A 23,588-nucleotide genomic window follows, 5' to 3' on the forward strand; every position below is an offset into this window, starting at 1 on the left:
CCAGGAAAATTGTGATAATAACTCGAGCAGAAGCGCAAATGTGAATGGTCTGCACGGTGCACTCACCTGGTGGCACAGAGTTCAACCACACACAGTAGCAACAGCGAAATGTATTGTAATGCTTCGCTGCTGGTGTAAATTTTTCGCAGGAGTGTAATCGTTAATACGTTGTTTTAAGATGTTTTACACTTGGTTAGAGCAATATTAGCAATTTGTTTGGCTGATTAAGCTCTGCGCCAGGAAAACGGGTGGCTCGGCGGTGGAGACCGATCAGGCAGCTCACGTACGTCTGCGCTAAAGATCCTTCATCAGCTTGAGTTTATGCCTCCAGCCATCTGCCGAAACGCCCAGCTTGTCTGTGGTTACCGGAATACCAGACACGTTCGGCGCCGCGACAGAATGCTCGCAACGCACGCTGCTTTGATAACTCTCGCTTGGGGTCGACAGCCAAGCAGCTGGCGGAGAGCTGAGAGGCTTCGCGCGCTCGCTCCTAGAGAACCAGAAGTCGACGACACGACGTGCCATCGTGGCGCAGAGCCAGTGAAGGCGGAGCTTAGCCCCGATCACTCGGCGAACGAGTTTAGGAGAAAATGCATGACTGTGGAGGAGAATAACTTGTAATCGTCCCTAGCTCTCTTAATATGAAACGTTTCACACAAACGGTGGTCCGAATGATTAACTTTAGCTGCACCCTGCGCGTCTACAAAATTTGTCCGAACCGTTTCAGGGGCCCTTTAAATAGAAAGCACCGCCTCCCAGGTGTATATAGAGAAAAAGGAAAACATACGTCACGGGGATGCGTATTCGGGTAATAGAAGTTTATTATTGAACTAGTGGATTAAAAAAGAAACAGTTTGTATAGTTTATCTAGCCTCCTCCCCCTCCATCCCCCCAGGCATTGAGACACTCCCCCTTGATACGATTCCTGGGGAAACCCCTGACCACCTCCGAGGGCTGCATTTCTTAGTTTTCCCAAAGGTCGTGGCCAAAAGCCACAGGGGACGAAAGGCGACGTGGCTGCGGCGAACGGGAAGATGGGCGACGTGTTTGCGGTGAACGAGACTGCTGTCCGCGCGGCGATGGTGAGTGACTGTACCACATGTTCCTAGCAGAGTTGTCGGCGCTGTTAGACTTGGCAGTGGGCGAAAAATTGCTGTCATTTCTATCAAAACGGCTAAGTTTGGTCGGCGTACGAGGTGTTGAGCACCACGAGTTGCGACAGTATCGGGCGACATGTATGACCAATGCTGCGACAGGTGAAACATATCGGCTGGTCGTCCGCAGTTCTCCACTCAGTCGACATGCGATAACGCGAAGCGTCGGGGTGGAGCGAAAACAGAAGGGCGTTCGTTGGCTCTGGGATTGGCGACAGAACAGACAGAATATAGACAAATGTTTTCAAGTTCCTGGCGAACGATGACTAGTTCAGGGCTACGCGAACAGGGCTACGCGAACAGAAAGCTGCGGGCGCCCTCGCATCCAGTTCACGTCGAACGATTCGCACCACGTCCTCTGATGGCGACGCATGCTGCTGTGCGGGTTGATCTTCATACGTCGACGTTGCGGCAGTATTGGGAAGTCTGGCGAATGGTTGCAACACGCGTCGGCTTTTGGCCTGCTCGAATTGTCGGCACTCTTTAACGATTGCATCAACTGTGGAGCAGCTTTTGTACATGAGCAGCTTAAACGCGTCGTGAGCAATGCCCTTAAGCGCGTGCCTGACCTTCTCAGCTTCTGTCATGTCGTGATCGGCTATACGACAAAGTGCCAGCACGTCCTGGATGTTCGAGACATAGAACTCCGTGGGAGATTGGGCACGGGAGGCCAGTTCATGCAATGAGGCAATTTTACGGCTGGCTGGTTTGCCAAACAACTCTGTCAATTTCTCTTTGCATTGGTACAGCTGGTTAGCTCCTCTTCATGGTTTTCGTACCACACCTTTGCCGTGCCTCTTAGGTAGAAAAGCAGGTTAGCTAGCATAAGCGTGTATAGGTCCCATCTGTTGATTCCACTCACGCGTTCGTACATGGCCACCCACTGTTCAACGTCGGCGCCATCGGTCCCGCAGAAAGTTCCAGCTTGGGTTGCACAACGACAACGGAAGGTGACAGTGACGGTGCCGTAGGAGGCGGCAACGGCGTTGGTACCGCGTGCTCACCATCATTCACGGTGCGGACGGTGATGCGACGTCCACTGCGGAGCTCCGTTTCCAGCCGTGAGGATGGTGGGAGTATAGACAGACTGTATTTAGAATACATATACAAGCAGTCAATGTAGTTAAGATGGCCGACCAGCAACAACACGCAGCAGCCAGCATCTCGCGATCTTCTTCCTTTCTCTTCTTTTATCCTTCCGTAGCAAAATTTAGTCCCGCTTTTACGAGCACCATATACGCGGCTCGCGCTGTTTGGACATAAGTTAAACAGCTCCAAAAGCGCTTCTGCATGTTCGTTCAAGCTGTGGCCAAAGCTTCGTGTCGTCAAGCCAGTCACCGTCTACGATACCTCACGAAACAGGGGGTTTGCTAAGCCGCACCGGCGTCACACATCCATTGTAAACACGGATTCAAAGGATGCAGTTGAGGCAAGAAATGGATCCGTCACCACGTGATCGAACATGGCAGCGCCCATGGGATCGCCGCGAAAAGGGCCAATACGGGACATGATTCGGCTCCAGCTCGGCGGTCGCTCTTGTCACGCGGCGCACGATGCGAGGTGCGTTTGCAAACAGCCGCTTCTAATTCAATCATTTGACCATCTGCATCCACAGAAGTTTCCATTTATTGTCTCGTCATTTATTTGCGTCGGCAGCGAAATTTCGTTATATTGAAATAGCATACAAAGACACTTCGTTATATTGAAGTTCTAAATTCATGGTGCTCTATGGACAAGAGGTTATGAAAACGTACACTTCGTTATACCGAGAATTTCGTTATACTGAAGTTTATTATAGCGAGGTTTGATTGTAGTCAGACGTGCCCCTCTACCTCCCTAACGGAAGCGTATACAGTACTCTACTTCGGCCATGTGCTCCGCTGTTCGGGTTTCACTGGACAGCTATGGCATATCCGCAGTTACGGCGCACTGTACAACGGCCCTTGCCCGGAATTGCGATATTTTCGCTGTAGAAGTTATTATGGTATGGCGTGCACCGCAGAGGTCCATGGGAGCGACCGCTTCAGTCACGTGCGGACGAGGCAGCTAGCACCATCCGGACCTGTCGGGCTGCTCGTTCCGCATTAACATTCATTGGGCTTCGAGGGGTAGCAGTAGTACACTATCGCAGGGACGCTATACCTTCATGCTGCCTGGACCTGAACCGAGCCTTAAATTGTCTGTCATGCTGTCAGGTGACTGCCGCAGCGGCCAACCGCCGGTCAGCGTGGCTGCACCCGAGTTGTACTGCTGGTGGCGCCCCGCGAGCTTATATCCGCTATGACGACTTCCTTTATATATAGCGGCTCTGCCATTTAGGTGGGCTCTACAGCAGTACGAATTGCTTTCTTTTTAGAGTGGAGCTCTTAGGCGCCCGTTCCCGCGGCGAGCGTCGGCTTCCCTCGCAACCAAGCGCAACGAAGGATGAAAGAACGAACGCGGAGCGCAAAGGGGATGGATAGATGGCGATAGCGAATAGCGTGAGAAGGAAAGCAGTTGAGGACATGGCGAAAGGGTAAGAAAAGCCTAGTGCCGTGCAAGATGGGCTCTGAGGAATCGAGGGTTACGAGATGGCGCCAGAGTAGTCTACGTCTTCACTATTCCATATATGAAAACGAAGCGTCGCATGAACCACGTTTGTCTGCAGCGGCTGCTGTGAATCGTGCCCATGCGCTGCCTCTCACGATCTCCCGATTAGAGAGGCAGACGCGCCACATTTCACTGTTTGCAGCAAGTGCCGCACGAGATTGTCCGCACCAGCCAATGTATCGCGAAATGAAAACACGTATACAGCGGCACTCAAATTTCGCATTAGGGAGTTTTGTACTCGTCGGTGAATTTTTTTACCGTCCCATCGTTCACGCAAGTCAAAGCACCATTTGAAAAAAAGATATTTCGGCATGCAGAAGAAAATTATTTCTCGAAAGTTTATTCTCAAGCACTGACAAAAAACAAATACATTGTCAGCATAGTTTTGCTTTTAATACAATAAAACACCTTTACTCGGTAAGGCTTCGGCAGTAAAGGCTACTGAATGGCATCAATACACTCCTTCTCGGGGACTACGCAGAACTAGGCGTGAATTTTTTGGAGTCTCGGAAAGTCTAGGCTCACTGCGGGTGGGACGGGGTGGAATGCATTCTGCGGACGAGAGCCCAGAAATCGCAGTCACGTTGTCCATGATCCCGTGAACCCGCAATCTCGTGATTAATGCGGTTCGGTTGGTTTAACATGTGGAATGCGGGAGAAGAGCGCCTTGGGTAGGGTGCCTTGATAGACTTGGCTGGGACCGCAATGTAAACATTCTGCTGTTACAGGCAGGGCGCCTTGATTTCTTGAGTGCCTGGGTGATGGACTATCCGTACCGACAAACACATGCAAACTCAAAAGCAGCGGGAGCTACGCAGAAGCCTTCATAGCTGCACAAACCTTCAAGCTGGTCTCTGTCCGCCACAGGCGTCGTGGATGATTTGTCTACTCAAACTCTGGCTGACTGTACTCGACAGACCTTCCCCCACTTTTTCATACTGGACCAGATGTGCGACGCACTCCGCTGTTTGTATAGCAACAGCGACATGACACAATCGAAAATGACTGGGGAGAGGGATCACCTCAACCTTGGGGTCGCTACTGGTGCATAGATGCTAATGTGCTGTACACAAATTGTGTTTCTCTGTAATAATATGGAAGCGCTGTAAGGCAATGGACAAGTGAATGCTGCAAACAGAAATAACACAGGTTCCGTGTGCTTCAGGTCTTGGTCTTGACGTTTCAAGTGACTGTGGCAGTTTGTGGTTAGCAAAAAAATACTACGCAAAGAAAAAGAAGCGACTGCATTCTTTTCTTTATCCTTTACAATGCAAAAGAAGAAAGTCTAGGAACCACCCTGGTGGGGATTGAAATTTTTATTAATGAACAAACAAAACAATGAAACAGGTTTAAACAGGAAAAAAAATGGCTGTGAGATGCATGTCTCAATTCATGAGGCAAAAAAAAAAAAATGTACAGCGAAGATCCAGAAGTCAATAGCGGCTATGGCAGTTTATTGTTAAGAAATACTGCGCAAAAAAAAAAGAAGCGACTTTGGTTTTTTTTCTATTGTTAACAAACCTAAAAAAGCTTGACACTACCCTGGTACCACCAGGGTAGTACCACCGTACCAAGCGTGGGCGCTTTACCACGTTGCGAATATGATGCCACATGAGGAAGGACCCGGAAACAAACAAGCTCAGTCAGCAGTCGAGCCAGTTTTCGCTTTGCTCTCAAGGTCCATCTCAATAGGTCGCGAAGCTTGGAACGAAAAGCGTGCCAAGACCTATCGCCAGAGATCTCAGTTAGTGGTGCACGATTGAAATGCGGCAAGGTGAGGGGATGGGGGACAAACACTGAAACTAGAAAACATATGTGAAAAAAAAAAGTTCACATATTTTGAATCAGAATACTGTCTTTGGAACTTTGGAATGTGTCGACGAGTCTATAAAAAAAATTAGGAAAAGTGAAGGTGAAAAGAAAGAGCGAAAATAAAAAAACAAACTGAGGGACAAATTGAAGCCACCGCAGAAAAATCGGGAGAGGGCAGGTGTACGTGGGAAAAGAGCTCTAATGGTTGGTATATGCGAATTAGGGCTGAATAGAACATGAAATACATTCGTAAGGGAGAAGCAAGGAAGAAATGGAAAAGGACAAATAAGTGACGTTAATAATCGAGGTTAGATGGTGGCATGGCGCGTCTTATGGATTTAATGATATAAGAATTTCTTGTGCAAGTTACAGGTTTTAGCGATTCTAAGCTGCCACGTCCCGAATTTATTCCTGTCCAGGGTAGACATTTAAACTTGTGTGAGGGGAGATTCGGCATATTCACTATCTAAGTGGAACGGAAATTAGTTCGTAATAATTAGATTCTAGATTCATTAAATGTATGGCCTATTTCATTCAAGTGGTTGGCTACTGCTTTATATAAATTTTGTTTTGTATCTGCGCGATGGCCACGGAGTCTTGTATGAACTCGTTGTCTAGTCTCCTATATGTATTGTACATCAGAATTGGGCACATTCTAGTCAGCAGACTAGGTTGCTTGACGTGCAGGCGAAACTCGAAGCTACCTTGCCAAGATACTCCAACTCTGTACCATTTACTATTATGTTAGATTTGATATGTTTGCATGTAAAGCTCTCGGGGCGGCCACAGGCACCTTATGTTGGCTTCGTCCTTGTCCTTATTCTGGCACGTACATGAATGACCTCGATATTATTGTTGCGTCTATAGGGTATCCGTGGGAGGGGGGGGGGGTAAGTTTCTCGTTGCTTGCGTGAATTGAGCTTGTAGGGTGTATTCACGGCTTGCAGGATGTATACGGTTACAACGAAGCACTTCTACGAGATATAAAGTTGTTTTAACGTCGAAAAACACAGTAGCAAGAACTTTGAGTCACGAAATACTGTTTATTTGGCGTAACGGAACAGAAAAGCTTATACTCGGGCAGAAAGATAGTGCCGGGCACATTACGCCTATTGTCCAAAACATGGTTTGTGCCTAATCAGCGTCGGCTATTCCCGCGTGATTCGTCGAACATTGCACCGTCATCGCTGGTGCTCGAACGCCTTTAAGCATGCACATCTCCATTCGCGTCACGCGTACAATTTCATTACAAAAGGTCATCAAAAATAATCGACGTGAAAGTTCGAGAATGTTCTTATGCATGAAGGCGCGTCATTCACTGAGCGTTAACTTAAGATTTGTTAGCGGTTGAAACGGGTTCAAAGTAAACACAATACGCATACCTGTATCTTACATGACATGTCATTGCTCGCATGGATGCGTTTGTCACATCAGGCTAAGAGTTTATAGCTTTAATTGGAGAGCAGGCCGAGTAAAAAGTTGAGACATCCGAGTGAATAAAAACTGCCCCTTTAAACTGACAGAGGTTTTACTAGGATAAAAGAAGAAGTAAAAATTTGGTACATGGAGAGCATACCATATAGGGAAGCTGCAGACCATTTGAAGTTAAAGGTCTCACTACTGTCATCAGCTTAGTTTACGGTAGTGAACAAATATTTTCGGTAAGCATACAAGAGCCAAAAATAACCAAAATACTGAATGCATTGAAAAAAATTTACAGGAAAATATCCATACAATGGTGCCTTTATGTTTTCGTAAAAGCCCCTAAAATTATCTGTGGAAGGTAACCTGGCTGAAGAACCTAAAATAATAGCAGAGATTGCTTTTGAGTTAAAAAAAAGTCGCTACTTAAATGGTTCCTAATGATAGGAGTTTTCTTCTATTCAAAGAATAGACACACCAATTGGATGGTTAATTAAAAGTAGTTTTCTATCACACTCTAAAAAACGGTGCCACAAAGCACTTGTCTATCTAAACGAGGTGTCAAGAATTACGTGGGGATATTTGAAGCTTCTAGTTACGCAAAACAGGCACTCGTAGCCCATCAAGGTTTGTCTTGAAATGAATTAAGCTACGTTCGCGAAAAACAGTTTTTCAAACAGTGAGCACTGACTAGGACCTTCACTGTACTTCGAGATTGAACAAGGACAAAATTCTGGCGACGTCTTGTCTCGTAATTTCTAAAAAGCAGCATTTTACTCCGCCGTATCAAGCGTCAAAAGGAGCCGGTCTCTGCACATGATGTGTTTAGTTAGTTTCTCACGCCTGTGAAAGCGTGAGCGACTAAATGTCAGCATCGTTTCTCTGCAAGGTTTCACTTTAGCGTTATTATACGAAAGCCGCGGGTGATTGACCTAACCTGCGTACTAGTCGGAGTATTACGGCTGCTCACCGCTATGCGTAATGACGTGTGTGATCAGTTGAACTACGTCTCCAAATGAATTTCCACATAAGTAGCACTTATAACTCTGACACAGATGTTCATCAAGGGTTTCTTTCTCTGGGAAACTAAATCCACAACGCATACACTCATACAGTGTCTTATCCCCATGCATGGTTTGGCGGTGATGACTGAGACCTAAGTTGTCCATACAGAATACATTACATATATCGCAAACGAAAGCTCCGTATCTACAATTAAACTTGAGATGACGATTGAGATTTCCTTTGGTTTTGAATATTGTATTACAGCTATGGCAGACATGGGGTCTCTCGTACGAGTGAGTGAGCTGGTGTCCACGGAGAGTCCATACATTCGAGAATGATTTACCGCATATTTCGCATTTGTAGGGTTTCTTGTCTATATGGTTGCGTTTATGGATACTTAGGTGATCAGAACGCCGAAACGATTTGTCACATATTTCGCATTTGTACGGTTTCTCGTCTGTGTGCGTGCGGTAATGTCGAACTAGATGATGAGCCCAGTGGTACAGTTTACCACAGCTTTCGCATTTGTGCTTTTCGGCAGTACGGTTACGGCAGCGTTCTACAAACTTCGACTCCTTCACAGATGATTGATCGCGTGCTTTACAAATGTGGGCTCTGTCGCTTGTGTGTTCGTTGGGGTAACCGTGTAAGGCATCCCGTCCTCTGGAAAGGTTGCCAGAGACACCGCACAACTCTTGCAGTTCTCTTCCTCCGCTTCCAAGAGCATTCCTGCAAGTAGACGGACAAAGGAGCTCAATATGGTCGACTCTTTTTACAGGACGAAGAACACACTTCTTGCCAATCCAAAGGTCGACTAACTAAATCGCGCGTTAATGATAAGGTGACTTGCTGAACCTGAGCGCTAACTTGCTGCATTTCATCTTTGCGCTCTATTTGGGCTCTAGTTTCGCATAAATTGAACACGGCTGCTTTTGATTGCTGGTGTTGCTAAACTTGAAGATGAGAACTATCGTCGTTCTAGTTGCAAGCAATACAAAACCATGCTTTATTAATGCATCGTGCATAACCTACATCAAACAAGTGCAGGTGAGCGGAAATGCCTGGCAATGAATGTTAGATAAGAAACTAAGCCGGTCAAGACATTCAAAATACACGTGCGTCTTCAACACGATCAGATGCAGCATTCAGGGAAAACTTCTGAAATGTGCCCCTGGATGAGAGACATTTGGCAAGGAAAATGACTGTTTTGCGTCAGCTAAAATGTGTCCACGTTTTTAGGACTCCTTTTATTTTACGAACAGTAAAAAAAAGAGTACTGCAGCATGATACACTTCTCTAACATGTGAAGGCGAAAGCTTACTGGACCCGTGGTAGTGTATTAAGGTATGGGATCGGAGGGATCAGCCTTCTTGTAAGACATAACAAGCCGCCGTGTGAAGTAAATGTATGGCGCAGCACAGGTCGACCTTTTCAACCACACATGCTTGAACCTAATTCAATACCTTAAGGTTCTTTCGTTCGTTCAGCAATTCTCACTTTGTCTTTGTTTCGTTGTTTCTTTTCTTTGTTCTTGTCTTTTTTGTTCTGTCATTCTGCAAAGGGGCACTATTCAGGTTATTCCTGACAAGAATAGGCAGATTGACTCTTTGTCAGATATAAGTCATAGCTCAATCCCTACGTATCGAATAGGAAGCAAACATTTCCGGGTTCAAATATTTCTAGTCTTTGTATCAAGTCATTTAACATTGCACTCGCATTCGATTATTAGATTGTTCCAGCCGAAGCCATGGAGCTGCGGACGCGCAGATAATGTCTTCGCCCGTGTGCAGTGAGCATCAATGCCTCAAATATTTCTGTTTTTTGACGTACAATGGATGAAATACGCTGCCGGAGAAGTTTCCCTTTTTGATTATTCATCTCGTTATGCAAATATGCTTTACAACGTTCATTGCAATCAACGTTGGCGCAAAACAAATAACCTGTATTTCTCTCTTCTGTCCATGGCCGACAACATTTTTCTTAGTTAATTATGTCTGCAAGTGTTGAATCAAGTCATTGTTGGTATGACATCTTTTGCAACTTTTAGGGAAGAAAAAAATGAAACGGCCTGTTGAGCAAAGATGCCTACCCCTAGTGTGTCTTTGCTCGTCTGTTGCTCTTTTGAAATATGTACACTGAGCTCTATATGAACATTGTGCGCTATTGTTGCGCTAATCTGCTGTTCATTTGTTTTCCATATATTTATTCTTGTCACCGTTGTTAACACGAGTCATGCAACCTTATGGTGTGGTTCTACTCGTGTGGTGTTAACATGTACGTCGTTTCTAATCATACCAGCTTGGCCAGTATGGAGAGCAGATTATGTAATGAACTACTTACAGCTAGCTAAACAAATACATAAATAAATGTTAGGACAAGTGATGAACAGGCCACGACGGCGAAAGTGCTGCTTTCGGATAACCCGTGTAAGTCTGAGCAGAATTCTTTATTGTATTCCGCGCGAATTCCGCGCGACAACTCTATCAAACATAATTGTGATTTATGTTTTATTCCATGACAAAATTCTCAAATCTCTAAGTTTCAGAAGAACAGAATAATAATATGTAAGAATTTAACTTGCCAAAAAATATACCTACCGAAATACTATTAGCTGAATCTCTTGGAGAATGTACCAAATGGTACAAGTATGTACCACTGAAATAGCTTATTTTAGAGTGCTGTCTTACACACGTATTTAGTGCACTTTACCTTTGTTATTTGGTGCAGTTGATAGAATCCTGGCATTGCTTTTATTGCTGATTTGAAAAGATGTAATTCTGACGCTTGATTTTCTCACTTTTTACTGAAGTATATGACATCAATCAAAAACCCAATTGCTCCAAATACACTAATAGCGCATTTATTTATATTCCGCAAACTTCACCAACTTCCTCTTAAGTAGTTATTCAATGCTGGTGCAGTGAGTTGGCGAGGAAACTGATTTCTCCTTTCCCATGTACCTAGGTAGTAGATCCTGAGTTAAAGCTTCCTGTTTACGCCAGCGTAATAGTGTGCGGACAGCAGCTGATATTTAGAATTTGAATCGCCAGAACTTCAATCCATCTCAAGAATTCGTGAGTGCAAGCATAACTAAGCCATAGACAGAATTCCCCCTCGTCTCAGTGAGTAGCTCTATCGAAAGGAGTTGATGGAAAAGTTCGGCTCACCTAGCTTCGTTTCCCAATATGTCCGACGCTTCATCCATGTCCGCGTAGCTTGTGCTGGCCACTGCGACATCCACGCCGCTGCTGCTGCTGTAAACCGGCAGTCGGAATCCGGTGCTTCCGTCTTCAGTATTGTCTGTGTGCCCTGAAGGCAGAGGAGCCAATTCCCCACTGTGCGACAAGTCACGAGCCTGGAGCATTCCACGATATGAACACGCAGGAATCAAGAAAAAACCCTGACAGTTCTGCTGCCCTCTGAAGTGATCCTCATAGCTTAAGCAACGAACGCCTGAAAACACAACATAGTTTGGACGACGAAGACAAACATGTGTTTTGGGAGTTGTTCAATGTTTTATTCCGGGGTCATTTCTCCCTTAACCGGCGCTTGGTTGATATTGAAATACCCGATGTTTGTTTGCTCGCTTCTTGTAGCGCTTTGATAATGATATGGCTCTGTGATAATCTACTTGGCATGAGACGTCGTTGCTGCATCTGATACAAGCCAATATAATATGCATGCAGGAACTAATAGCTACACACTAGCGTGGTGCTAATAAAAATGTTAATGACGGTGAGCCACAGGTATTCGGCGTTCATTCTGAAAGATTCACTTAATGCGGGAGCTTTTCGAAGATCATTCGCTCTTTTGTGTAATTGTGGTCTATTGGCTACAGTACCGGGCTGCTGTGCCCGAGACCACTATTGTGATTCTGTCATCGTGCACGCAATAATTTTGTTTTCATTTAAACAACGCTAGATAAGAATAAATTCTTCCTGCCTTCCCACTTACCCATCTAAGGCAAAGTGCTTATAGTCGGCAACAAACCAAGCGTAAACGGGTATATGTACGCAGTCAAGCTCAAACACAAGATTCATGAATGCTCATATGATATTGCGCAACAAAAAACGACACGGACGTGAGAGGACGACACACCAAGCGCAAACTTTCAACTAATTTTATTCTACCACCGAAACCGATTATATACACGTGAAGCAGTGTAGACCGCGCATGCGCTTACATGAAAATGAACTGCGCATTCATGCAACATAGTTACAGATCATGTGATGCCGCGTCCAAGAAACTTAGTTCTTTTTCTGTGAGAGCCAGAGAAGGGAAGCTAACACACTTATAACCCAATTTGGGATCATCTGCACTTCAGATATTTCTCTGATGAGCTGCGTACTGCCACGGAAAACAATCGTGCATTGGTCCTCAAGAGGTTTGCAGCCATGATCGCGACAATGAATTGCCAGGAAACCACTGGAGCCATTTTTTTTACATTGTTGCTGTGTTCCCGGAGCCGATCATTGATCAGTTTGTCCGATATATTGCTTCCCACATAAAAGCGGGAGGTTGTAAACCACCCGGTGGACACACTCGACGAACTTTTTGCGGTGATGCTTTCTGCACTTATGGGAAGGAACGGCATTTGGATCCGTCAACCTGCAAAGCCTGCCGAGCTTGTTGGGGGCAGAGAAAACAACTCTTAAATTCGCCCTTTGGGTCATCTTTTTCAAGTTATGGGCTATGCCGTGCCATGTAAGGTATAACACTTACTTTAGGGCGTATGCCGGGAGGGGCATCGGCAACTGACTTCTGCGTGCTGGAACGCGCTTCTCTTAAAATACGTTCCGCGACAGACACTAGCACCACCCTAGGGTATCCAGCCAAGGAAAAACGTCGAGTTTGCTTTTTAAAGCTTACGTCCACTCGATGACAGCAAGACTTGCTAAGGTCATTCCTGAAGCACAAACTGATAATGGCCCGCTTAACAAGCTTAGAATGTGCGGAAGAATACGGTAGAAGTGGCTTGTTGGCTCGCGGCTCATACGACCAACACGTGTGGCTGTCCTGAAAGCTCAGCCGAATATCAAGAAAACGAAGAGACCTATCTACCGGCAACTTGCCCGGAATCCTGCTCTCACTAAGTTGATGAATGCGCCATCCAATTTAGTTCGCTGACTTCCGTGACTTCAATCACCGTTGCGCATTTAAAGTAGCTATTTTCACCGTACGTAAGTTTCTGTGCCATTGGTGGCATGTTGAAACCTGAACGTCTTGGGAAATTTCATCAGTGATTCTCAGATTAGATGCCAGGCAAAGCTAATATTTACCTTCAAATGGCGAGCTCTTTTTCTTCGATAACCTTTACATTTTCATTAGCAGAGCGAGTTCAGTAAGGTGCGAGCGGATTCCAGCCATCTTGGCTTTCAGATGATAAAGGCGTTTATGCTTGGGTCTTGCGGGCGGAGCTTGCACTCTCATCTTAGGTTGTCACCAACTATTGAATGAGGCAAAGAATTCTTAGCAATAAAAGAATTTAACCGAAGCAAGAAACGTTTAGATCAACCGAATACCTAAAAGGTACACGAACGACATTTCCTCAACCACACCTGAGCCAGCGGCGATATTATTTAACATTGAGGACACTGTAAACGTTCCTTGGTGGTCATAATGAATCCGGAGTTCCCCACAACGGCGTGCATCATGATGAAATCGTGGTTTGACACGTAAAACCCCAGAATTCATTCATTCATGCTGTTTATGTGCGTAGTGCTCCATAGCAAACGTTACAATCCTCAATCACCTTGAAGGCGAGGTGTGGTATACTAATGGCTGAAAGCTCTCTCGCACCTACCGGAGACACTGGATGTGCCATCAACCGTATGGTACTGCGTGTTCCATTGGCCAACACTGGTAGTCTCAGGAAATCTGAAATACAAGACAAATATTCCCATGAACAGTAAGACCTGAGGTGGTTAACAGTGGTACAAAGATTGTAGCCGAAGCGAATATTTAGAAAAGGGGTCGCAACTGACGAGGACAGGTGCCCTTGTGGAAATGTTTGCGTCCAGAATCCTTCAGGCAAACAGAGGTATTGCATTGAGGCAATATACTGCGATCCCCGAGATTGAAATGAGAAAGGTCTTGGGCTAAAACGGAAGGTGGTAACTGTTGTGTCTATAGCATGATATTACAACTATAATAAAATGAAATTATTAAAATAATAATGACCTCCAATGTGCGCGATGAATAACATGGCATGATGGGGAGGACTGGCAGAGGAGACTACAGGGGCTTGTCCTATAGCGAACATTCGCTGATGCCCTCGCCGTTACACGCGATATCCCTAGCACAGTCCAGGGGAGGCGGAAGCCATTGCGTACCAAGGTGCCCACATTCTCTGCACGGGAGGCTAAATTTAAACGAATGTGTACTTTGAGATCATTAACAATAGGGAAGGCTTATTTAAGAGAAAAAAAAAGAAATGGCAACATTACGTAATACATTACGTGTCATTTTCACATATTTCATGTTACTTTTCTGCCCTATATGAGGCTCCAGCAACTGCTTAACTTATGGCTAAGAAAAAATTTTCGTCTTTTCGCTTCTGAAACGTATGGTGCAGGTGAAACATTCAAATATAGAAACTAAATGCTGCCGTTTTATGTACGAAAATCACGATCTGATTAGGAGGCAAGCCGTAGTGTGGAAGTACCAATTAATTTCGATCACATTTCTTACTGCTTGCGTACCAACGTTACACCGCCCATGCAGGTTAAAATATGGGGTTTTAAGTGCCAAACCACTTTCTGATAAGGCACGCCGTAGTGGAGGACTCCGGAAATTTCGACCACCTGGGGTTCTTTAACGTGCACCTAAATCTTAGTACACGGGTGTTTTCGCCCCCATCGAAATGCGTCCGCCGTGGCCGGGGTTCGATCCCGCAACCTCATGCTCATCAGCCCAACACCATAGCCACGGAGCAAACACGGCGGTACCGGTCAGGCAAACATTGACATGCTCTGTTTCATTTTAAGCGCTTTCTCTCAGATGAACATCTTGCTCCTCACTATCTTGATACGTTCCACAAGGGGGAGTGAGTAAGCAGGCAGCCAACCAGAAAGTGTGCGTTCACGTGTAACAGGAGTGCAACATGCTGCCTAACTTTTTTTTTTTTACTGTGTACATGGCCAGTCGCGCTCTCGGAACCGCTACGTATGTCAACACCAGCGCCTCCTGCCGAATGTTCCAAGCTGCTGATGTAGTGCCTCCGTCAGGCATCGCAAGAAGCCCTCCCCCGGCAGGGATTATTGAGTACAGGCGTGGCTGTTTCACGGGTTGCCATCCCCGCTGGCTATGAGTTGCTTTTCGATGAAATTTCTGTAAATGCGGGCTTACCTGGCGCCGTCTTTTAATATGGCTGTTGCTTGCTCTATGCCAGGGCGACTTGTGCTGGGCCTTCCATGATCGATACTGGTGCTGGACCCCAGAAACAGGGAACTTGTGCTTGCACTTTCAGTGACACCTGTATGGCACCAAAGTACAGCAAAGGTGTTCATTCGCCGCAGTGGAAGGGGAATTCATATGAATTGAATATTTCATTCTGACACATGGTGCGAGGCGAATAGCATATAATGGTACGGGAACCATATTGCAGTGCTGCCGTACGCGGTGCTTTTTATTTCTGAAACTCCGTCTTAATTGCACGCAAGAACTTCGCGGCCTTGAGGGAGCCGAGCAGGATCAAAATTATTACGCTCTATTTCACAGCACGGACGGCAGAGGATAGTTTTCCAAGCGAAAAACAAAAGGTCGGCTTTTTGCGCAGGAAACTCTTGGCCGAATATATTTACTGCATTATCAAGTAATAAGCGCATTAAACACGTGATGAAGGTCTTGCTTTTTGATTAACTATTATAACGAGCAGGCGACAGAGCACGTTGCAGACGAGGAAAAAAAAAGTCAGAGGACACATTTCAACCAAGGGATTATAATCTTTTTTTAGTGAAGCATGCCCAGAAATTATCGACTTCCTATGACACATACATGCGCCAGTCATCGATGTACTCGGCTTTCAGAAACTGGTTATCAGAAGCCCATTTAGTGACTCCTGTAGCTGATTTTTCTAAGCACAGGCTGTAAGCAGTGCGTGTTTAGCAGCTCACAACGAAAGCGCGAACGGCTTCCTTACGTCTCGGTGTAGGCAGGATATAGACTATCATACGACGGTAAAAAAGATTGCGCAATGCGCATGTGTAAGAGTCATGTTGCAGACACCAGTTTAGATTGGAAAGCATTACAGAAGTGTTCATTCACAGGACAATGCCACTGAACTGTGCAACAGAAAGCATCACAGCATGTTAAAAGTGCGTACTCTATAGTTAACGCTGCAAAGATTGTAGTTAGGGGCACATCTTCCCTAACTGCCCAGGAATTGCCTGAAAAAAAAAATAAAACGCTAGAGAATGAGAACGCCAATGGATGCGGCTGAACCCTTCTCCTCGGGACCACCAACTACCTTAGTTCAATTCGCATTCAAGCAATGCAGGGACATGCCATATTGCTGAATGAATACACCTTGATTTAAAAAGATGAAGCAGTGTGGAGGGGGGGGGGGAGTTGAATAAGAATGCTAGTCGGCTTATTACACCCACACGGCACAGTCTACACCTTCAGACACCACAGAGTAAATTTTATTAAGCGCGGCTTCTCAACCGCCGCACTAAAGTGTGAAGTTTTAGCATGTCTGACATGGAATGAACTGTAGTGCTCTTGCATAGGCGTATATTTAGGGTGCTCCTTAATTTTCCAGAATTCTTACTTTTATTGGCAGCACCGTTAAAATCGCTACCTGCATCAGTCAGACCTGTGCAGGATACTGGAACAATACTGGAAGAACGAAAATTGCATGAAGTATGCAAAGAATGCTAATCACCTCAGAAAAAAAAAAGTACATTCAGCATGGAGGGCCAGCGTATCAGCATGGGGTAGATTTTCTTGTTACCAAAGAGCTATAAATTTGAGGTAGTGGCACACTCAGCGGAAATCATAGGGGATTATGGATCTTTCAACCCGATTAAAGTTCCTGAAAGTTTCAGAACCATATAATTTGGTTAGTAGGTAAAGATCTATAGTAACTTAGCACTGATAACTAGCCAACAATGTTGGGCCTCTTTGCGTTACATTTTCATTGAATTTGTAATACTTATGCTGCTGTCGTTACTTTGCCTCCTTGGCAGAAAGGAACCAAGAGTTTCATTATCAACTGCTTTGGCTTGCCCTAAATTCTGTGCTGTAACTGCTGCGTTCGGCCCCACTGGGATATGTGAGCTGCTCGTAACATGCTATAGGTGAGCAATGCTGTCCCTTTGCCGAAAACGTCACTGTAGCGTCATGATCCTCCAGTATAGGCATCTGAAACGCCACCCTGACTGCAGATCAAATTATGCATTTGCATGAAAACATTTCTTTGTCTAATAAATTTAATAGCTTCAAGGGAAAATTATTATGGTGGTAGCACGACAAACCCACCAAGAGTTCCTTTGGCAAATAACGTTGTATACCAATCGTCGCGCATTGATTGAAATTACGAGTGGCTAAATGATCAAGGCATGCAATATATTAGGTTCTGGGCTTCCGACACGATAAGCTAGGAGCCTGCCCCTGCAGTTCAGCAATAAGAGACTTCGTTCAGAAACTTGAACTGCATAGCTTTGGTACTAACCTCCATGTATTCACATCAGCGCGAATTTATTACTACGAGCAGTGACAAGGTCGCTCATGTCAGAAACTGACTTGGTGCCGCTGCTAACGCGCCTCCTTATACGCAATAAATGCACAGCTGCCACAATGCACGTAGGGGCTATCTCCCATGTCTGTGGTAATGGAAAATGGCCATCGCCTAATTACCGTCAAGGTTGTAAGTCCGGTCGGTTATTGGCCTGCGCTGCGCGATCCATTGGTAAGGCCAGGCATCGTCAGAAATGCTGCAAATAATTAAGGTATTCGTGTCAGACACTTGCAGTTGAGAAACGCTAATTGCCATGTTTCATTCTCACCAAAGGCACACTATGCTGACTGGCATAGCACGAACGAAACGCGGGGCAATGTCTGGTGCAGGGCAATAATCCACCATAGACGAAACGGCACCCACCTTGACTCGCACGAACATTGTCAGCATAACTGTTAGAGTACTTACAACGGGTATGATGCCTCCGTACGTTGTTCGCTATATAAAATGCGTGCTCCACTTGCCATAGTGACAGAATCGTAACAATAATTTCGGAATAAAATATTTTCCTCTGTGGAACATTTTTATGCATTCATAAAACAGGTTACAATATAAAAATGACACTACACGTGGTTTCTGCAACTATAATACGAGGCTGCGCTCATGTGAGAAAAACACCCCTTTGTATTCGCCTGTTGTGATTTCGCGTCGCCGTGGCGAGTGTGGCGTTTTCGCGTTAAGTACATTCATCTCTCATGGATCCCGGTGCTATGAATGAAAGAATGAATGTGTGGTGTTTATTGGCGCAAGGGCCAGGTATGGCCAAAGAGCGCCAAACCAGTGTTGATGAGTTTGCAGTGGAGTTATGAATTCGGATTTATAGTTGTGTTAATTGGAGTTAATGTGGAATTAATAGCTGTGTCTTACCAGTACTCACCTACGGGGCAGAAACCTGGAGGCTTACAAAAAGGGTTCTACTTAAATTGAGGACGACGCAACGAGCTATGGAAAGAAGGATGATGGGTGTAACGTTAATAGATAAGAAAAGAGCAGATTGGGTGAGGGAACAAACGCGAGTTAATGACATCTTAGTTGAAATCAAGAAAAAGAAATGGGCATGGGCAGGGCATGTAATGAGGAAGGAAGATAACCGATGGTCATTAAGGGTTACTGACTGGATTCCAAGGGAAGGGAAGCTTAGCAGGGGGTGGCAGAAAGTTAGGTGGGCGGATGAGATTAAGAAGTTTGCAGGGACGACATGGCCACAATTAGTACATGACCGGGGTTGTTGAACAAGTATGGGAGAGGCCTTTCCCCTGCAGTGGGCGTAACCAGGCTGATGATGATGATGATGATGATATGATTTCTATGAAGTTGATGTGACGTGGCTGTAAAACGGCCTAGAAGAGTCGCTGTAAAGTGCGTAAAATCTACATGCAATAAGATTATGGCAATGAGAAAAGACGTGTACTATGAGCATACCGGTGCTATGAGAAACATATCTTACTTTAGGTAGTATTTGAAATGATGTGCATAAGTGACTTGCCCTATATGCAAAAGAGATTTCTCCCTTGTAGCCCAATCTAAATTTGAACAATTCAGAATGAAAGGATAAATTCGAATGAATTGAGGAACAACAATGGATGGAGGTCATAAATATTTCTCGGCAAGCGATGCTAAGTTTGCTTGTACTATACCACTCTCAGCTACCTATTTCTTGATGGAGACCGTTTATTGTGAGAACATAATGAAAAAAAAATGCACACGACAAAGAGGGTGAAGGCGAAAGTCTCCGCGCTCAAGAGACATCCATGGAAGTACTCGACATTTTCATTCGAATGCATTGTTACATCTTATTGCTTATTTCTTACCACGAAAGGTCGCGGAATCGAGGGCCATATTTAAAGCTAGCTTAATCAAGTTTGCCTTAATCAACTTCGCCCTAATTAAGACCAAATGTAGGGGGTTTGCCTCCCAGCAATGGTCGTGAGTTGGAGTGCCTTAATTACCTCAGTATTATATACATGTGCTTTTTCTAGCATGATTAGCGGCAGCGATGTGGAAGAAGACAGCGCCTTCTGTACGATCACAAGGCGACGTTGAAAGAGATCTAAGGCTTTCGCCTTAAAAATTGCCACGAAAGATGCGATGCACCGCATAAGCGTAGCTGAAACGCGACGTGCTACTGCAATTGTACACTAATGGTATAGGATGCCGTGGAACACCATGACTTTGCACTTCTTTATCGCTGTTGTATACAGTCGCCCAAGCTTGCTGTAACAAAAACAATTTGCAGCCCTGTTATAAAAATTTCAGTGGTAAAAGAACCCTGCAAAAACAAAACCAGAAGTGGCTTCATCGGCCAAACTACTCCGAGGGGGAAAAAGGTCAGCTTGCGCGACAGCGCGTTTTCTGTTTAATACGCATTGTTCCTCCTTAGGCAACACAAACAACTCAGGCAAACGGACAAACCATCCTTTTAAAGCAACTTTTGCGTTTTCCTCCACCGAGCTTCCGTATTCTAAAGATGAAGTGTTTTGCGGAAACTACATACTTGTTCACACTTTCTTTTATGTGGCAAATTACAGTATTTTAGTGAACTTTGACGTGGCGTGCGGAATGTGCTATCGTGAGCAACACGAGCGAGAACAGAGGAGCGCGTGTCAAATAGGCTCGAACCGCGCTATCATCAATGCGCGACGGCCGCCGTCTGAAACAAAGTGGAAAGGAGGACGCTGTTCTAGTAACTGTTGGCACTCCCACCGTGCATCTCCTCATACAAATGACAGAACTTCACACATCGCCAACGCCCCTTGATAAAGCTGTTCGATATTGCTGTTACTGATATCTTTGTGCATCGAAGCGTGGCCAACAGCGACACTACTCCGATGCGTAAGCATTCTTGAGCTACTTCCCGGGGAAATCTGCCTGTCTAACGGTAACGGGTGACACTATGCGCTCCATAAGATATACATCACATACTTGGGGGTATATCTGAAGATACCTTAAGGACAGAATACATGGAGCGAATATGCGACGAATAGTCTGCGTTTGACGCCCGGCGGCGTACGCGCGACGCGCGGCGGCGAAGAAAACGTCGTTCGCCGCCGATCCAGCTGGCGCAGAAAAGTTCGTCGGGCGGCGACGATACCGGAAGCGGCAAACGAGCGGCGCCCCAAAGCGAGCCAATCAGGTCTCACTATCCGCCCCGACTTCCGGCTAGGCTTCCCCGCTTGTCCGTGTATCCCGATCCCGCTCTATCGTTCACGCCGGTTTCCCGCTTTTCGTATTCATGGCATCCAAAGCGGTTACTAAGTTAATAACAGCCATGGTTAGACAAGCTCACGTGCGCTACTTTCGGGTCTGCTTGCTTCGGCCGCGCGCGCGTTGAGCCACAGAACAGAGCCGCGGAGTTAGAAAGGCGAAAGTTGTTTACCCGCCCAGTGTTGACACAACGCATAGCATCGCCGCTTTCTTTAAACTACATCGGCACATGAATGTCTCAAACACATAAAAAACATTAGAAATCATTTCTAAACAAAATTTTACGCGTTTTTAGGGTGTTCCGCAATTCAAAAGCGATAATAGTTGTCGTTAAAGTTCTCTTTTTTTTGTTTTATGTGTTTCACTACAGCGCATTTGCCTCGTCTATATTTGAAGTAGTGGCTTAGCGCGAATTAAACTGCCTAGCCACGCCGATAACAACGCAGCGACTCACCGGCGGCGGCCGCCGTGTCTTCGCTCCATGTAGCGCAGCCCGACGAACATACGGCGTCGCGGCGTGGCAGATTTTCTGCCGCCCGAACTTCGTCGTGAAAGTTCGCTCCATGTATTCTGGCCTTTACGCTAAACGCAGGAACGATCACCTAAGGGCTGCGCTCTAAAAATATAAAAATCATGCAAGAAAAAAAACGACCAGCTGTAAGTCACCGCGACACATGGTAGCTGTCTTACAGCTACCATTTTCGAAAAAAAAAAAAGAAGCCGCAGTGGGAGTGCTAGCATTAAGCGCAAGAGCGTCCCACTAAAGTGAAAAAAGTAAAGTGAAGTGTAAGTAATCTAAATTTAAGTTGTCAAAAAACATTAAAAACAGTAACAAATACTTTCTTTGGACGCACACCTCCACGCAGCAGAAGTGTGTTTGGTTGCGCACTTGTTGTCCTTAAGCAACACATGCAAACGGAAGAACAATCGTTTGAAACCAAGTTTTGGCTTTTGCATGGCGCTTACTTTTTAATAAAATAAAGCTATAAGCCGGCAGTACAGACTTGGCCAAATTTTTGTTTGTTATTTAGGAAATGACGGTATTGCTGCGCACTTTGACCAGTTGTCTAGAAAACACTTATGATTCGGCACACCAATTGTTCACCGCGGTTAAATCTAATTCCGAGGTTTTTCCTGCAAGAGCCATGACCTGATAATACGCATACCGAATTTGGGGGGACTGCGCATAAGTTTGGACCATCGGGGCTTCTGTAACGAGCAGCTAAATGCAAGTAAACAAGAGCCTTCTTACAGTGCACTTTCACGAAATACGGTGGTGCCATCCGGAATTCTACCCGGGACTTCGAGCTATAGCATCACATCGCGTGTGGGCAGTGCAAGATTTATACATCAATGAAAAATGTTTTCTTTTGTAAGTATACGTTCGCTTCATGTTCTGAAAAATGTTATCCTGAGCGCTAAACAGACGACTTTGCGCTGAACATGACAATATCAACGCACCGCCCTTGCGTCGACGCGTCTTGATCTAACAAAGCCTCCGATTTCAAAGCTCAAGCTCGCTGTCAGAAAGACCCCTTTTAGGTGGGAACAAATGTACAGATGTTAAAACCTATTATACGGGTCGTGCCTAAGGACAACAGTATTCAATAAAAAAATTGACAATGGTAAAGCTCACGTTGTGAAGGCGCCCAAAGTAGTTGAAGCATCCTGGGTACCGTCACGGCTTGTACTTCGTGTTGCTTTGTCCTTCATGCTTAAATCAGGAGGCGTGTATTCGTTGCTGCTTTCTTCAGCCATGCCTGATGTTTCGATGTCGTATAACTGGCGTCTATTGTCGACTGCGCGTTGTTGAATCACCGCGCATGCGCACTAAATGTTAAGAAAAAACGGAATAAAACTTTTGTCACTTGGGGGTTTCGAATAAAATGATACCGCATATCTGGAAAAACCTTGACGTTTGAGTGCGCCACTAGCTTATTGCTAATGTACAAATTTTTGAACGCCAGCAGAGGCGCCCCGATTTACCGTGCTATCTATCCGCCAAATCATCGAACAAAACTAAACCTCTCTTAATACGACAAAAAATACATTTATCGGAAGACATCACTACTTTTCTTTCACGCTCCTCTCAAAGTGAAGTTCACATCTTCTTGGGAACAAATTGTCGCTCATCTAAGAGCTCGTGGAAGCGCAGGATGTGTACAAACTCCCATTGCTTTATGAAAATGGTTGCGGTACGAAAGGTTCCGCCGCTGCAAACGCGAATGAATATTGAGAACAATGAATGAATATTTGATGTTTTATGGCGCAAGGGCCAAGTATGGCCAAAGAGCGCCATGTCCGTGTTAATGAGTTTGCAGTGAAATCATGAGTACTATGAAGTTGGTGTGACGTGGCTGTAGAGGGGCCCTAAAAATGGTCGCGCTAAGGTGCGTAAAATCTGTATAATAAGATTATGGCGATGACTTATGAAGTGTACTATGAACAATAAGACGCATTTAAAAAGAGTGGCACGATGTCTAAAAATATATCAGGTTATATGAGATATGCTAGAGCACTACTGCCTCCTTAGAGCCCTTGAAACACAAGGGCCTGGAGGCATGTGCTATTCAAACCAATTATCGCAGCGGCATCCTCTGGAGCGAGGATGCTCTACGAATTTAATGGACTTATAACGTGTAGGACTACATCCTTTAAGAAGT

General features: G+C 45.3%; 1 protein-coding gene across 1 annotated transcript; it reads right to left on the reverse strand.

The window, feature by feature from the left end:
• Positions 1–6,642: 6,642 nt before the first annotated feature.
• On the reverse strand, positions 6,643–22,644 carry LOC142570267 (uncharacterized). The gene is made up of 6 exons (XM_075678669.1): positions 22,562–22,644; positions 17,841–17,917; positions 15,330–15,456; positions 13,786–13,859; positions 11,150–11,291; positions 6,643–8,711 (listed from the first exon to the last, which is right to left on the reverse strand). Exons 1-6 carry the CDS (start codon positions 22,636–22,638, stop codon positions 7,934–7,936), a joined length of 1,275 nt encoding a protein of 424 aa, XP_075534784.1. The 5' UTR covers positions 22,639–22,644; the 3' UTR covers positions 6,643–7,933.
• Between the last annotated feature and the right edge of the window lie 944 nt (positions 22,645–23,588).

The sequence above is a fragment of the Dermacentor variabilis genome, chromosome 1, assembly GCF_050947875.1.
Source record: "Dermacentor variabilis isolate Ectoservices chromosome 1, ASM5094787v1, whole genome shotgun sequence".
Lineage (NCBI taxonomy): Eukaryota > Metazoa > Arthropoda > Arachnida > Ixodida > Ixodidae > Dermacentor > Dermacentor variabilis.